The 15,453-nt window shown below is 39.1% G+C and overlaps 1 protein-coding gene across 2 annotated transcripts in view; it reads left to right on the top strand.

Moving 5' to 3' along the window:
* Positions 1-15,453, top strand: part of LOC132991183 (CMP-N-acetylneuraminate-beta-galactosamide-alpha-2,3-sialyltransferase 1-like) — a 71,460-nt gene that overhangs the window by 26,362 nt on the left and 29,645 nt on the right. For both annotated transcript variants that reach the window (XM_061059830.1, XM_061059831.1), the window contains one exon: positions 13,999-14,684. In XM_061059830.1, the coding sequence (XP_060915813.1) occupies positions 14,394-14,684 (291 nt within the window). In that variant the 5' untranslated portion in view covers positions 13,999-14,393. The remainder of the gene's footprint in view (positions 1-13,998; positions 14,685-15,453) is intronic.

Raw genomic sequence — 15,453 nt, forward strand, 5'->3', positions numbered from 1 at the left:
ATGGAGTGGATGCTGTTGCTGATTGTTTACTTTACCTGCAGGGCACACAGTGACATGTGTGAGTCACAGGCAGCTCAAGATGGCGAGCTCTTGTTTAATTAGAAGTTATAACAACCGCTCATGGGCTTAATGTAACTTTATTATTGTTAGAAATTGTTGATGCTCTGTAAATTATTCCATTGCAAGCCACAGCTTGTAAAGTTTATTTAGAAATGTCGCTCCACCTGCTGTCTCTCCTCCTTCCTTCATCCTTTGAAATCCGAATATGACTTAAAGACTGAAATAATAAAAAATACTAGTAGTTTGATTACAATTGTAATTGGTGTACATAAAAAGTGACTGTATTTATCTGGAGGGAAGTGATTCTTCTGGATAAATCCAGAATTCCAGATTTGGAGAAGTGAAGCGGTGACCCACGGGAATCATAGCAGACTTAAAAACACGTTTTTAAAGAGGCTATAAGATGTTTTGTGAAAAAGGAGAATTTCAGGACATATGGGATTACATTTGTGATGAAACTATTTATTTACAAGTATCCATGCTTATGTTTGTGTATAGCTTGAATTCAACCTTTTTTTTTAATTGCCAGCTGTGAGCCATGTTATCTGTAAGCGCTTTGTTTCTGTGTGTCTAGCGACTGCTGTAACCAACTTTGATGCACGTTGGATTTTCTGTGGTTTCAACACAAACATTGATCAGAAGTCTCAATCTTCATTAAACCCAACCCCTTGTTGCAAGAATTAACTACCGCTATGCTGTTTGAAAAAAAAATGAATTAAAAGAGCACAAGACATTCTTTTTTTTAAAGTCTAAATCAACTTTAAAAAAAATGTCTATGAGAATCACTTTTTTTAAGTGCACCTTGAGAAAAAGCTGGACTTATTTCTGAGAAACAGCTCTTAAAAAAAGTAAAAGCATTTTCATAAATCGTGATACTTGTTGGGATAAGTGTGAGATGTGACTGTAGCAGCTAAGAGTGGTTTATAGAAGAGGATGAGATGTAGCGTTGCCCTGACTTATGCCGGTCAATACAGGTCAATAACGTCATATCGGGTGTTAATGCACTGTTCATTAAACCCTGATTAACATGGCTTTTTTTTTTACTGACTGACACAGACAGATTCCACCAGTTACAGCTGCAGCAATGCCATCGTACTGGGAATAAAACTAAATTGCTGTTGGTGAATTTCTGACTGCTAAAAGAATCTGAATTCATCCAACAGTCCACATGGTGGCCCAGTCCTGACTACTCTGGTGGTGGAGGGATGGGGGGGGGGGGGGTATGTTATTAACAACCTGCAGTGGTCCGATAACACTGTGGGAATAGATTAGACAGGGCAGAGCTGGCTGTTCTTCCTTAGGAGGTTACATTTTTTTTTCTTATGCAGTCTGTCTTAATCCCACACACTGTAAGTTAGAGTCTGCCTCAAAAGGTCCATCTGTTCCCTGCATATATTGGCGCCTTGACTGTGCAAAGTTCTGTTACTTTTAAAAAGTTTTTGCCATACTTTCATCGGAAGAAATTTGAATGAAAAAGAGCAAAACAGATCTTTGTATTGATTTTCTGGGTGGCAATGATTTAAAAGTGATTTATCCCAAAAAATATACGATACATTAATAAGGCCATGAAGGCATGGTTTTCACCAATATCTCTGCAGGAACAGTAAATTGTGTAATAAGACTAATATTTATTCTCTCCTCCTACACAAGCCCCTATGCTGTCTCCTGCTTCTCTTCCTTTGCTGTGACTGGAACACACCATTTTCTCAACAGAGATGTCTGAGCTTTTTAATGGCAAGACTCCACCGAATGTTCTAGAGACAAGCAAGCAAAGTAAAGTGTTTGTCACGTGCGCAAATCTGCTGCAGATCCACCATATACATGGAGTTAGTCATTTCAGTCGCAGTTTGCGTCCATAGTCCGAGTCTAATGAAAAATAATATTCCACTAATTTTCCTGTTGACATGCAGCCATTCATACAGCAATTATCCACAACATTAGTATTGTAGTCAAGACCACACTAACCGAGACCAAGATATATACCAGAGACCAGAGAGACCAAAACAAGATCAAGACATTTAGGGATCCAGACCGAGATAAGACCAAGACCAAATACAAGACCATAAATATCAATGAAAAATCAACAATTTGTGTGCAGCGGGCACATCACTCACTTAGACTCTAACGCGGGGAAGGTTGTGGCCGTAACCAGGGAATAAAAATCAAATTATTATTTTTGAACAAAAGACACCATTTTCTTGTAATCACAGTAATGATGTGGAAAAATAGCCTTTAAGTGGTGGTTTTGGCCGGTCTTCATTTGAAATCCGGAGTCCACCCAGCCTGAGACTGGGAAAAGACAGAGAAAAAATGTTTTCGATTCTGAGACGAGACCTTCAAAAAGTAGACTAGAGACCGGTCCTGAGACCAAGACCAATTTCGAGTTCTACAACATTACTCTGCACACTGTTAATGGTGTGCTTTATATCATGGTAATTGTTTTAAATGTATTTATTAATATTGCATCAGAAGTACCCTGTTAACTAACCTAACCTTATTGGTAAATGGCATAATTGCATTGATTTGTGAATTTTATTTACATTCACTGTCCCTGAGCGTTTCTAAATAATGAATATATTATTCACAGGTTATCTTCGTAATAAGTGAAACTGTTCAAATCAAATTTTGGAATTTTAGAATCTTAAAACCCCTGATTCATAATTTTGATTTATTGTAAAAAGCATCAACTAATACAAACTAATTTTGCTCGGTTTCTCCCTTAAGGCATCTTCTTGCTCTATACTGGGCATCAACTAGATTGTGAGAGGAGATTGGGATCATTGGGGGCAGGCAGTGTCTGTTGCAGAAAAGAGCACAAGCTACAAAGTCGGCTGTGAAAGCCAGAAATGTCAACACTCAGACACATATTCTGGTCTATTCTATTTGAGTCACTGGTATGGACCAATGACAATATCAATCCCCTACAGATATACAGTAATGAGGGGATGAACTGAGCTGATTGAGCTGTCAGTTGAAGAGACAGAGTCAGGACGAAAAAAAAAATCCATCCATGAGCTTTTTCTGAGCTGCAGTCCAATTGTTTGAGTCTTGTCCAAGACTTCGACACCAAATACTCCTTCCTAAGATTAATAAGGAAAAACACATTGGTAAGTTAAAAGTAAAGCATTACATGGAGTGAGTTGAAGACATGATGTAATATCTGCATCAAAGTCAAAGACTTCAAAACATCCACACAAACCCCCTAAGCAATGATTTTCAGCCCACTAACTACGTAAATTGGTTCTTTTAAGTTGCTGAAAACAAACAACCAATGCTGTTGATCTCTGGAGAGAACATCATGCTTCTTTCTGACAGTAGTGGATTTTATTTTTTCCGAATGCAGAAGTGGTTCTGGAACAAGATCAGAGGCAGACTGAACTTCTCAGTGGATCTGAATGACACCGAACGCCCTGCTGATTAACTGTAGACACGGATCTAAAAACCCACATGATGTCAGAAATGAAATAAAACAAGCATGCCTTTGCCATGCAGGACAGCTTTCATTTTGGAATCGGGTGTGATTGAAACATGCATCCAATTTGTGTGCCAAAATTGTCCAATCTTTGGAGTATACTCTCCAGGCTGCAACCTTTTATGTCGCCATGTGTTGTCAGCCACCACTAAACATGGGGCCTTGGGCTCTGATATCTTTTATGGCTTATATTTTAATATCAACATAAAAAGGAAACGCATCCCTCTTGGATAGAACACCTGTAATAAACCTGCAATAATCAGATCCAGGGAACATAAAGAATCATCTTCCATAATGTGAGACATATTTATGTTGACAAAAATGGAAACAGAGTTGATTATTTCATTCGCGGCTCCCAACACCTTCCTTTGCTGATGATTAATGGGACAGACACCCCTGTTTGGACGGAGAACTTCTCTGACAAAACACATTAATAACAAGGCCTGTTTTACATTCTCTTCCTGGCTGCGTCAAGCTATCAGTGGATGTGCAGGAAGAGCATTTGTCTGCATGCAAAATGGCCTAATCCAAAAACATAGGAAACTGTTAACATCAACGGCATCATGGAAACACGTATTCTCTGCTGACAAATGTGCAAACAGCCATTTCATCCCATCAGAGGTATCCATGTCTTTCCTTTAGTTAATGATTATAAGACAGGCGTCCCATTTTGGATGGAGAATGTGCCAGACAACACACAATCAATATTCAAAGCTGCTTTGCATTCTGTCCAGCTTGCTATCTGTGGAAGTGCAGGAAGAAACATTTGACTGCATGCAAAATGGCTGGAGATTTTCAATTCAAGACTAAACATCAAAACCAATTTTCAGGGGCGACTGGAGCTGCAGCTACCTTTACTTGAGTCAGGTTTTTATTACATCTGGGCTTTACTATCTGAAAAATCTGAGCTGGAAAAAGCAATTGGATTTTTAAACTGTATTCATCAACCTTATAACGTGTTTATGCATTTGTAGGTTTCATTAGCATATTCATGCACTTTGTTGTATCTTTCTGTGTCTGTCTCAATATGTATTTATACAGCACCGAGCAGTATACACTGTTCAAGGGCATTTTTTCTCAGTGATATATTAATTTTCATTTCTAGATTTTTTTAATATCCAAAAGTAATATAGAAAGAAAGCTAAATAAAATGGCGTTTATTTATGGTAAATGAACTTGAGCTTATATCGCGCTTTTCTAGTCTTCCGACTACTCAAAGTGCTTTTACACCACATGTCACACCTACACATTCACACCCATTCACACACTGATGGTAGTGGTCGCTATGTAGTATCATCCATCAGAAGTAACTAATCCCATTCTTGCCCAAGGACACATCGGATGCTGCCCAGCTGGGGATCGAACCCTCGACCTTCTGGTTGAGAGACAATGACTCTACCAACAGTTGGTAATAGCTACATACTTTGAGGGCTATGATGACGACTTATCATATTGAGTCACATCTAAAGTAGTTTTGATACAGACAAATCCTTGTGATAATTGACAGCTGTACACTGTAGCTGGTTAGGCTAATGTTAGCATCATAGACTTACAGGATGGACAGCTTTAAACCTCTGAACCTTGGATGTCTAAATTCAAAACTGTCAAGCTAGAAAGCTTCAGACCTTCAGAGAATTCTCTTAAATTTGATAGGAAGATTTTGAAAACTCGTCATTTGCACTCACCAACTGCCTTAGCCACCAGTTAGCTAGTCTTAAATCAACCTGAAACAATGTGCAAGGCCTTGTAGAAAACATTTACCAATCTGTGTCTCTTACACGCAGTAAAATTACATACAGTACTTTACAAACTTGAACAATGATCTCAACTACTCGTTTGTTTATGTTCACTTTATTTCTAGAAAATCAACGGATGCTATTCACCCTCTAGATCTTAATCAGGCGTTAGTTGCTTAATAGTAACATTTAAAACGCAACTTAGTGATTTTTTATTTATTTAAAGTTTATTTTGTTGATAGAATGACTCATCTGAGGTAAAAGTAAGAAGAGCAGGTTGTCCACTTGGGCAAGTCATACACCGATTGTGTAATTTCATGGTAGAATTTAAAGACATACACTGTCCACAAGGCTGGACAGCCACTCTGGTATATGGGGCATTTTCCCGGGGGTCTGTCTTTTCACACTTGGGGGTCTGTAAAAATGTGTGTGTGTGTGTGTGTGTGTGTGTGTGTGTGTGTGTGTGTGTGTGTGTGTGTGTGTGTGTGTGCGTGTGTCAATCGACAGCCCAGGGGAAGTGGACAATTGGTTTTTTTCTTTATGATGACAGTTGGATGGCCCATACGTGCCTCCTACAGCCCCCTCGTCTCCTAAGCTCCCCCCCCCCCCCCCCCACCGCCCACGCTGTGTTTGCTCCTGCTCAGAAAGTGGAAGTGTCCGGAGGATGTGTGACATTACATGAGTGTCAAAACAATCGCTTGCCTTTACAATGAAGCAAAAGACTTTTACTCATGATGCCACATATATTTTTTTAAATGCTGCAGTTCCTGCCACACTGCCAGAAAGACACAGGTGGAGATGTGTGTTACACTGCCAGGCAGAGAGCTGGATGATAAGGTGTTTGGGGGGGGGTTAAGCAGAGTAAGGCCGTATAGATAAAGAGCATTAGAGCTGATGATAGTATAGCCTAGCAGTGAGAGAATTAGTAATTAGTTTTATTGAGAAAGGACATTTGAGCTCCATAGTTACCTCTGACCACAAGGGAGTCAGTCTAAACAAAGCAGCAACTTCCTGTGTTAAACAAAAAAAAGCAGATGCAGAGGTGCAGAATCCTGCAGTTTGTCAAGTGTCTGCTTAAGGCTGGCTGCAGATGCACCTGAAGTCACATACACACCCGTTAAAATTTTTTTTTATTTTGGATGTTTGTTGTATGTTTCTATGGCACTAGCTTCTCAGCTTTGTAATGATTTCAGGGAATAATGTTGTCACGCTATTAAAAAGGGACACATGGATGGTGAACACTAATGTTGTGTTCGACTGATTATAATGGGCTGGTTTGAAACCTACTGTAAAATGCCAGAGCCAAATTCTCTTCCCTGTCCAGCGCTGCTTGTCCAGCATGTTCAGAGTACTCACCCTGTCCATGTTAAATCAGGACAGAGCATTGTTTGAATTACATGAGGTCTCCAGGTAATACTGGTCCTGTGTGAGTAGGGCTTAATACGGCTCCATTGATGTTCGTGTGTCTGTGAATATGAATTCCATCTGAATGTAATGAGCAGGCACCTTGCATAGCAGCCTCAATCTTCAGTGAATGACTGTGTTTTAATGGGTCCATATTGACATGTAGTGTAATGCATTCTGATTGGTGGTGACACAAGAAGCTGAGTAGATGAATTCAGTACAGCAACACAGCTTTATTTAATTTTCATTTTGCATTTATAAATATAATGTTTCATTGTAAATCAAATACTGTAAATCAGGGTAAGTCATTTCCAGACAGTATAAGGATTATTCCTTAACACTATGAAAAAAACATTTCATTTTTGAAAAGGTACACATAGAATTGAATTACAATCCTTACTGATTCACTTATGGGCCAGTCGAAAGTAGTGCTGTGTATGTCATTTTCACGACAGAAAGGAATTCAATAAAACATTTAGGGGGATGCTAAAAGATACCAAACATGATAAATTGAATTTAGTGTTTTTTAAAATATTTTCCCCAGATTGAATGGCGCAGCAATAAAACAATTATTAAGTTGTTTGTTATGAAGCTTTTCCTCAGTGTAAACTGCATACGGCTAAAACAAAAAGCTTAATACCAGTGCTGTCAGACATGATGGATTAAGTTGATATTTTCTAAAAAATTAAATCTACCTTAGGTAATAAATACAACTTTTTTAAATGGTAAACGATAGCTTATTGAATTGTTTTGAATTATAGAGTGAAGGTTCATCCCAGACTGCAGTGCTCTCTGCTTTTGTTCGGTGACACAAGCCAGACTCACAGGGAGTTAACACACCAGGGAAACTTCATTTCTCCAGGCAACGGCAGGTAAGGGTGTGAAGGACGTGAGGAAAAAGAGGCTGCAGTAATCACTGGAAAATGCAATGAGTGAATCTCAAAGTGGCTAGATAATACAATTTTGCAATAATAAAATTAGAGATATAACAAACTGCTGAGCCAGGGTGAATGAGTAAAGGTCAATTCGAGTTAATAACAGTAAACCTAAGTGTAACAAGGACATAAAAGAGGCAGGGAGATGGTGGAAGGCACAGTGATGAATATCTGCTGCTGTGTAGCCCTATTGCAATTACTATGAGAGAACTATTACACAAAAAGCAATTCCTTCCTCCCATGACATCCTATAATAGCAGAAAGGAAATAAATGAAAGACATGAAGAGATCAAGAACTCCTTAAAGCTAATCAAATGCGCTGTTGAAAGGTCAGCTACATATAGGTATAACGATATTCTGTTTCCATCCTCACTTTTTAAGCTTACATGAAAGAGAGTTGATGGTTTTGTCCTGTTAAATATCTTCTTGGATTACACACCCTATCCTGTTGCTTTCTTCAGTTTATTTATGGAGGCACTGTACATTTTTCATTGCCCACCTACTGCTGTTATGTTTATAGAATGAGTTTTTACTAATATGCTGAAAATAGACAATTTTAGTGACGTCACCCATCGGTTTCTGAAGAGGCAATAATGAGCCTTAGCAATACCAGTCACCATGTTGTTAATGATTTCTAAACATAGCATTCCATTAATCTAGTAGCAGACAAAGGTGTGGAGGTGAGGCGGGCCAAGCTTTGCAAACAGCTACAACACATCCACCTGTAAGTCATCTCAGTCTCACCGCTAATTATGTAAAAGTATGAATAAGTGGTAAATGGACTTGAGCTTGTATAGCTCTTTTCTAGTCTTCTGGCAATGTGCTGCTTTGGCATGGCACATGTGGCTGCAGGAGCTGGGAATCTAACCCCCGACTCTACCTCTGAACCACAGCTTTATAGGCTTAATAAAATCACTTCTGCATTGGCTTCACTTTTGAACATTAACGGTTGCTGCTTGGCTTCACTATTTTTTTTTGTTTTGTCATCAAATCAATTGCAGCATTTACTAAAGTGTTTTTCCATAAAAGAAAAAAAAAATCAGCAGTGCTTTCTTATCATGGGGAAGAAACATGTCATTATGTGCAGCCCTCTTTACCTTAGCATGTTGCTAGCTCTGTCACTGATTATTGCCACACAAGTGTTGTCACTTTTGTGAAAATGATCACTGTGTGTGTGTGTGTGTGTGTGTGTGTGTGTGTAAAGCATCACAAAGCTGAGTGTAGACTGTTTGTCTTGTTAGTTTTTTTGATACCATGAGAGCTCTATGGAACAGAGGAAATGCTTTCATATGGAGAGAATACCTTTTGGATTAATTAGTTTATTGTTGAGCTTGGATTCCTTATCAAAATAGTCAAAAATAACCATCACTGGCTTTGTCCTTCAACAAACAACCAAGCCAGGAAATCTGCAGTGGTCTCCAGACTTTAATGTGAGTTAAAACACGAGCCAATGGTCACTTCAGAATGTCAGTGTTGGATACAAAAACAAAAGAAAAAAAAAGGATTTGTTCTCTCTTGTGACTTGTGTGAGGATGCCAGTCACATCCACAAATCAGGACGTGTAAACATCAATAGCTAGAAAAGCACACTATGCCAGTTTAAAAATCTATAAATAACACATGGCTGCTGGGCAAAAATAAAACCTCTAACCTTCAAAATGTCACGATAAACGGCTGCATTTTAAATTTGACCACTCTGCAGCTCCTATTTTGTGCTCTGGATTTTGTAAAGGTTCCATGAAACCAGAGGTCGCACAATGTACCCAGCATTGTGAGTACACCCCCTTAAATAAACCAATCCACCTTTTATATAATGACATGCATCTGAAAAGAAATCAGTACACCTGTTATTTCTATTAACCATTCCTCAATTCATTATCATCATGTGAGAACACCTTGTCCTGCTTTTTCAATCTATCAATACCAATGGAATCCTCTTTATGTGCTTTAACAAGAAACATAACCCTGTCTCCTTTCTATCCATATGAAGCACTGACTGAAAGTCAATATCTGTGAAAATGAAACACTCTCCACTAAACCATAAAGATTCATAGATCTGATGCCATCAAATGTAAAAATCTTTTAGAGCTTTTTCTTTTCATTTTCTATTTTATAATATATTATAAATTGATGGATCGGAAATTTCACAGAATCCTGCTGGGTTTCTTCTATGTTGCCTTAAACATCTGTTCTTATTGATCTTGGCTGTTGAGGTTTCACATATTGAATGTTGAGGGATGCAGAGATTCAAGTGTTTTTATTTGCTCTGGCATGATATTGTGAATATTATGAATTCTGACTGTAGGGTAAACATTAAGAGATCTCGTGCCCTTTTCAGACTTAGTTGACTTCACGTCTGTTACAGTAATGGATGTTGTTTTACTCAGACATTGGTGTTAGTTTTTTGTCAATTTTAGTCATCCAAATATCCTCTGTACTTTGTGTACTGAATTTAGCCCTTTGAATTTAAAAGCCCAGGCTTCCCGTTCATTTCATGAAGCTGACAAACCAGTAGGAATTGCCGATGCAGAATATGGCCTGCATTGTCCAATCTAATTTAGGCATATACGCATCGTCCAAAAATAATGCTGTATTTCTTGAACCTACTCTCCAAGGAAAGATATGAATTAATGATGAGATGGAAAAATTGTTTTGCAATATCTACACTGCAAAAACTCAAATTTTAGCAATTGTGCTGGTCTCATTTTTTGTCAATATCCATTTATTAACCTTATTATAAGCCACATTCACCTAGCAAGTCCAGATTTATATATTTCAAGAAGTAAAAAGCAAAACAACAGGGCCTGAATTGCATGTAATAAGCACAAAATATCTGCCAATATTTCTTCAATTGAGATTCTTATCTGATTTTACACTCAACAAGATTTACCTACTGATGGAGACAGTGCATGTCATTTTAAAACAAAGTGGGCATTGTTAATGGGTTTAATGGCTGCACAGGGGTGCGCTGGTTAGTGCTGTTGCCTCACAGTCCTGGTTCAAATCCCTGTGAGACAGAGCCTTTCTGTGTGGAGTTGTTATGTTCTCCCTGTCCCACTCCAAAGACATGCTCGTCAGGTCAATTGGTGACTCGAAAAGTATCCATAGGTGTGAATGTGAGTTTGGCTGGTTGTCTGTCTCTATATGTCAGCCCTGTGATTGACTGGCCAACAGTCCCGGGTGTATGTTCATGGATTTTGGAGCCAGCCAAGTGGACAGTTGAAGAACTGTAGGTCTTTTCACTTCCACAGGTCTTTGACGCCTAGTGCTTGAGAAGGTGGGGCGAGGGGGTTTTCTTTTCTTCATCTTTTGTCTGCAACGACGGAGACAATCTTTTTTTATGTACTGTTCTTACATGAGAAGATTATCCTCAGCACATAAAACGGGCTAATTTTGATGTGCTTTGTGGTTTATGGGTGATTTTAGCAACCAAGTCGTGCATTTAATTTATATCTGTGCATGCATGTTTAACCTTGCGCTTGTGAAGCTTTTCCCATTAATATTACAACATTAATTTCCGTCTTGAGTCATATTCGAGGTAGTCAAATTGCTGTCATGACTTTAAAGTTAAAGTGACTCAGACGCTTATTCAGACATGACATGTTGAATTACCGTCACATTAATGTCATGAGAGGCATGTCAAGTGTCAAGGTTACTTCCTTAGAGTTAACTCATACTGCGAGGCTCGGGTTACCTCAGCAAGCAAGTCCTCCCAAGCTCAGCAGAAAAACCTTTCTGAAGTATATAATACAAAGGAGCCCTTGAAACTGCAGAATTTTTGATTTCTCAGAATGCTCACAAGTGGAAGGCATAAGCCGGAGAGGAAAACAATTTCCACACAACACCAACTGAAAACACTTTACAGTAACTACACCCTGCAAAGTTGATGACTTCTCAAAACTGAAGATTAGGGTGAAAATCACAGCTTACACACCACTGCTTTCCACCCCCTCTCCTTCGCTTTCTTTCGCACTCCCCCTCCTCTGAAGTGTGAACAGACGCTTTGCTGTCTCAGCTTAGCAAACTTTGATCAGTGCAGGGTTGCCAAGCTTCAGTCAGACAAGGTCAGAGGAACGAGATGATGGCCGGCATGTTGTCAAAAGCGGGGAGTTGCCACCTGTTTCAGAATATATTCTGCTTGCGCTCATGTCTTCCAGGACCCCTAATGCCAAAGGGCTTCAAACTGAGTGGAGTCAACAGCCTGCTTTATCGAGGTAGGCTTCATTGAAGTGTCCATTATAAGAGTCCCCAGGTTTCCTTGTCAAACTTGCTGCCTTAGACAATAACCAACCTTGGGTTGGTATGCAAATCCACCCTCTGCTGTGAGTTATGGAGCTCCCACCAGCCGACAGGATCACTTCTAAGCTGTCCTGAGCATTGGCCTGTGTCAGGGCTGCTGATAAACGGCTGTACAGTTTGTTTTTCTGCGCTGATAGCAAGAAAAGAATCAACAGAAAAGCTGTGCTGCTGTGTAGTCTTTCTCAGACAGTCTTAAACTGAATCCGCTTTGCTTCCCTCCAGGGTGAAATTTGAATGACCTGATCAATTTCTAATCAGGAGAAACCTAGAGCCTTTCTCTTGTCGTAATGGAGCCCCACAAATCTTCCATATGGAAAGCTCCCTCAGAAATGGTGCAGAGCAAAGGGCAGGTAGCAGTTTTTCTGTTCATTTTTCACGTATATATTTCTAACTTGTGAGGCAATGATAGCACCGCTACAATGCAACTCAGCTTTTAGCTAAATATACCAGTGTTTGTGAAATCCTGAACACTGCTGCATATCAGAATAAAAAAAATCCAGGCCCTGTTTAAAGGCAGAGGTGGCCTTTTCATGTCGGAAATGGAACCCTAGGAAGTCTGCCTGCTTTGTCGGTCATGAAAGCCAGAGTCTGAAAAAAAATGTATCCTGGGAATTCTGTCACCAGCAAGGTTTCTTGCAAACTGTACAGACTACATAAAGCTTGAACAAGGTATAAACCTGTTTGTCACAGGTCAGTAGGTCTAATCTCACAGACCTGTCAAATGCAATAAATATTGCACCTGAAATGTTCCAAATGTGTTCATTTGAAATGATTGCGTTTGTTGGCCATGATTGAATTCATTTTGCTACCTTGTTCTGTAAGAAGCCTGATGTTCTTTTAACTAATTCAAACCAAAGATGGTATGTAAAAAGAGGATGAAGCCACCATGACATAACCCTTTTGTGAACCCCTTCTGTTGAAGCATCAATTCAGCATCTTTGCTGTTGCCATCTTGGGTTTTTGACACCTTTAGTCAACATATTTTTCTCACCTCCTTCTGGGTTTACGGACCACCCTGGTAGTGACTTTTCAATCACCCTCTGCTATGGTCTAACGTTATTTACAGATGTTTTTTTTTTCTCTAAATGAGACCAATACTAACAAAATGAGCATAATGCTGTGTTTAAAAAAATACTTGAAACTAGTCTTTGACGGGCAGATCCTGTGGATGGCCAGGGAAACAGGGCCATCCTATAAATGTAATGGGCCACTCAGGTGGCTTCCACAAAATACTAAATGATTGGCTTTTTGCAATGTCCATTGCCAATAGATTAAAGTTCTTAAGAGGCCATGATGACTTAAAAATGATTAACAATTGATGAATAAGGTATTAACAGACGTTTTCTCAGCTCTGTCCTTAACTTTTATTTAAGTTTAGGGTCTGTCATTATCCTGTGGCCAATAAATTGAGCTTTATGTGTTAATGATATATTCATTGACTTCAATTTAGTTTTCCAGACACTTAAATGAAACATTAAACCAGATGTTTGTGGGCAGATTTCAGTTGTATGTTCACAAGTGGATAAAAAAATGGTAAGCTATCAAAAAGAGCAAAACAACCGCAAACTGTTTATGTACAATGTGTGCTTGATGAACATTTGTCGGATCAATAACTCGTTTTGGCATTGTCCCAGGAGTTTGTCAATGAATTGTGAACATGGACTTTCCTTTTATTTCAGTTAACAAAAGCTTCCTCTGGTTATTGACATTTTCTTGACAGAGGGGTTTGAGGGGGATTGGGTTGTTGTCTTTTTGTCCAATGGAAACTGTATTAATTTGCACAATCAATCAAAGTTGTTTGATTGTCTTTTTAAGAGCTTTGATACTGCAACACGTCCTGTGTAATTTGGCAGAGAAAACATAGCCATAAACAAAACACTGTCAATGAAAGATTATCTCAGAAAAAAGTGGTGTGATATTACAGAGACATTGACACTTTTATTAAAGACTGTCAGTGCTTCATGAAATACTGAGCAGTGTACAATTTACCTCCTTTGTGCATTTAAAGGTATTTATTATGACAGGCTTGTAGGCTGTTTTTTCCCCACATTTTTTCCATGCGTCACAAAAATGTCCTTTTATTTGCCTTCCAGGTGGATCATTAAACAATGTCTGGTGGATCAGTAACTGACCTCTCAGTGTCAACATCTGAGTAGTTAGTTACACTGACTGAATCTGATTCACCGGGAGCCATCAAGCTGACGGATTAACTTTTTGGATTTGACTTTTATTTGGTTTCAAAGAATCAGAAAAGTAAAAATGCCAATGGATTGTTCTGATTAACATTCATGCACCCAATCCTGTGTTGTATGAAGAGAACAGCAGGGTATGCTCATTGGACAGCAGTGGCTATATTTGAGCTCCTTGCACCATGTGGTCAACAGGGTGGCTTTATCCTCACACCTTCAGGACTCTAGAATTATCATGATGCTATTTTTGTCTGCTGCTCTTGCAAAATTCCTAGCCAGCGGAATCTGACTGTGACAACATGTCCGTACCAAAGCGAAGAAAAATCAGGACTTTGGCTCTGCTATTTTGTGTCATCACATTCACAATGTTCTTCTTCAGTTACACCTTTCGGGACCCCTCTTTCTACTTCTTCAAGTACGCTTTTCGCCTCTCAGACAACTTTTTCTCCAAAGGGCTATGCGCCTGTAGACAGTGCATGACAGAGCTGGAGGACGACCCTTGGTTTGCTGAGCACTTCAATCAGTCCATCCACCCTTTGATGACCAGGGAGAACAGCGTTCTTTCCGATGAAACCTTTAAATGGTGGCAGGTAAGATTCAGTGAATGCTTAAAGGGGATTTGAGACGCTATCCCACAGAAGATTGAAAAACAAAAAAAACATGCACATTCAGCTACTGAGGGCAGATGAGGTGGAGGTAAAAGAAAGATCATGAATAAAGAACAGAGATTTGCAGACCGCTTTAATGCTCCCAAGAAGTGTTTGTTTTTGCCATATTGATTGTTTCAAATCCGAGGGATCTTCGGCAGGATCAAGTTGTGAAGCAAACTCCCACGTACAATTTGTTCATATTAAAAAGTGAGGTGGTGGATATCTATCACCATCTTTCCCACATATATTTAGAAGAAAAGAGATTTGTGCCACCACACCATTAATACATGTTAACATAACCATTCACTTTAAGCATTTAGCGTTTGCCCTGCAGAAATACATTTCTCTTTAAGCATCTTTTTTTTTCGATCATGTGTCTCAAAAGAAAATAAGCTGAAACATTTTGCAAACATGCCACTCTTGTCCATGACTATGTGCTTAAAATATTCCCTATACTGTACCACAGTGAAGACAGAAATCTGGCCATCAAGCTCTCTAAATTATGTTCAAAAATAAACAACACGATATACATTTAATTGGTCTGCCCTCCTCTCCACCTGCCTGCCTCGCCAACATTACATTTCTCCAGCTGCCAATAAAAATAATAAACTTTATTTTTGCAGCACTTTTCAAAACAGGCTTATAAAGCGCTTCACAAAATGAGATGACAAAGCATGAGCATGTAACCATTTCCTTTGGGTATGACAAG

The sequence above is a fragment of the Labrus mixtus genome, chromosome 16 (genome assembly GCF_963584025.1).
Source record: "Labrus mixtus chromosome 16, fLabMix1.1, whole genome shotgun sequence".
NCBI classification, from domain to species: Eukaryota; Metazoa; Chordata; class Actinopteri; order Labriformes; family Labridae; genus Labrus; species Labrus mixtus.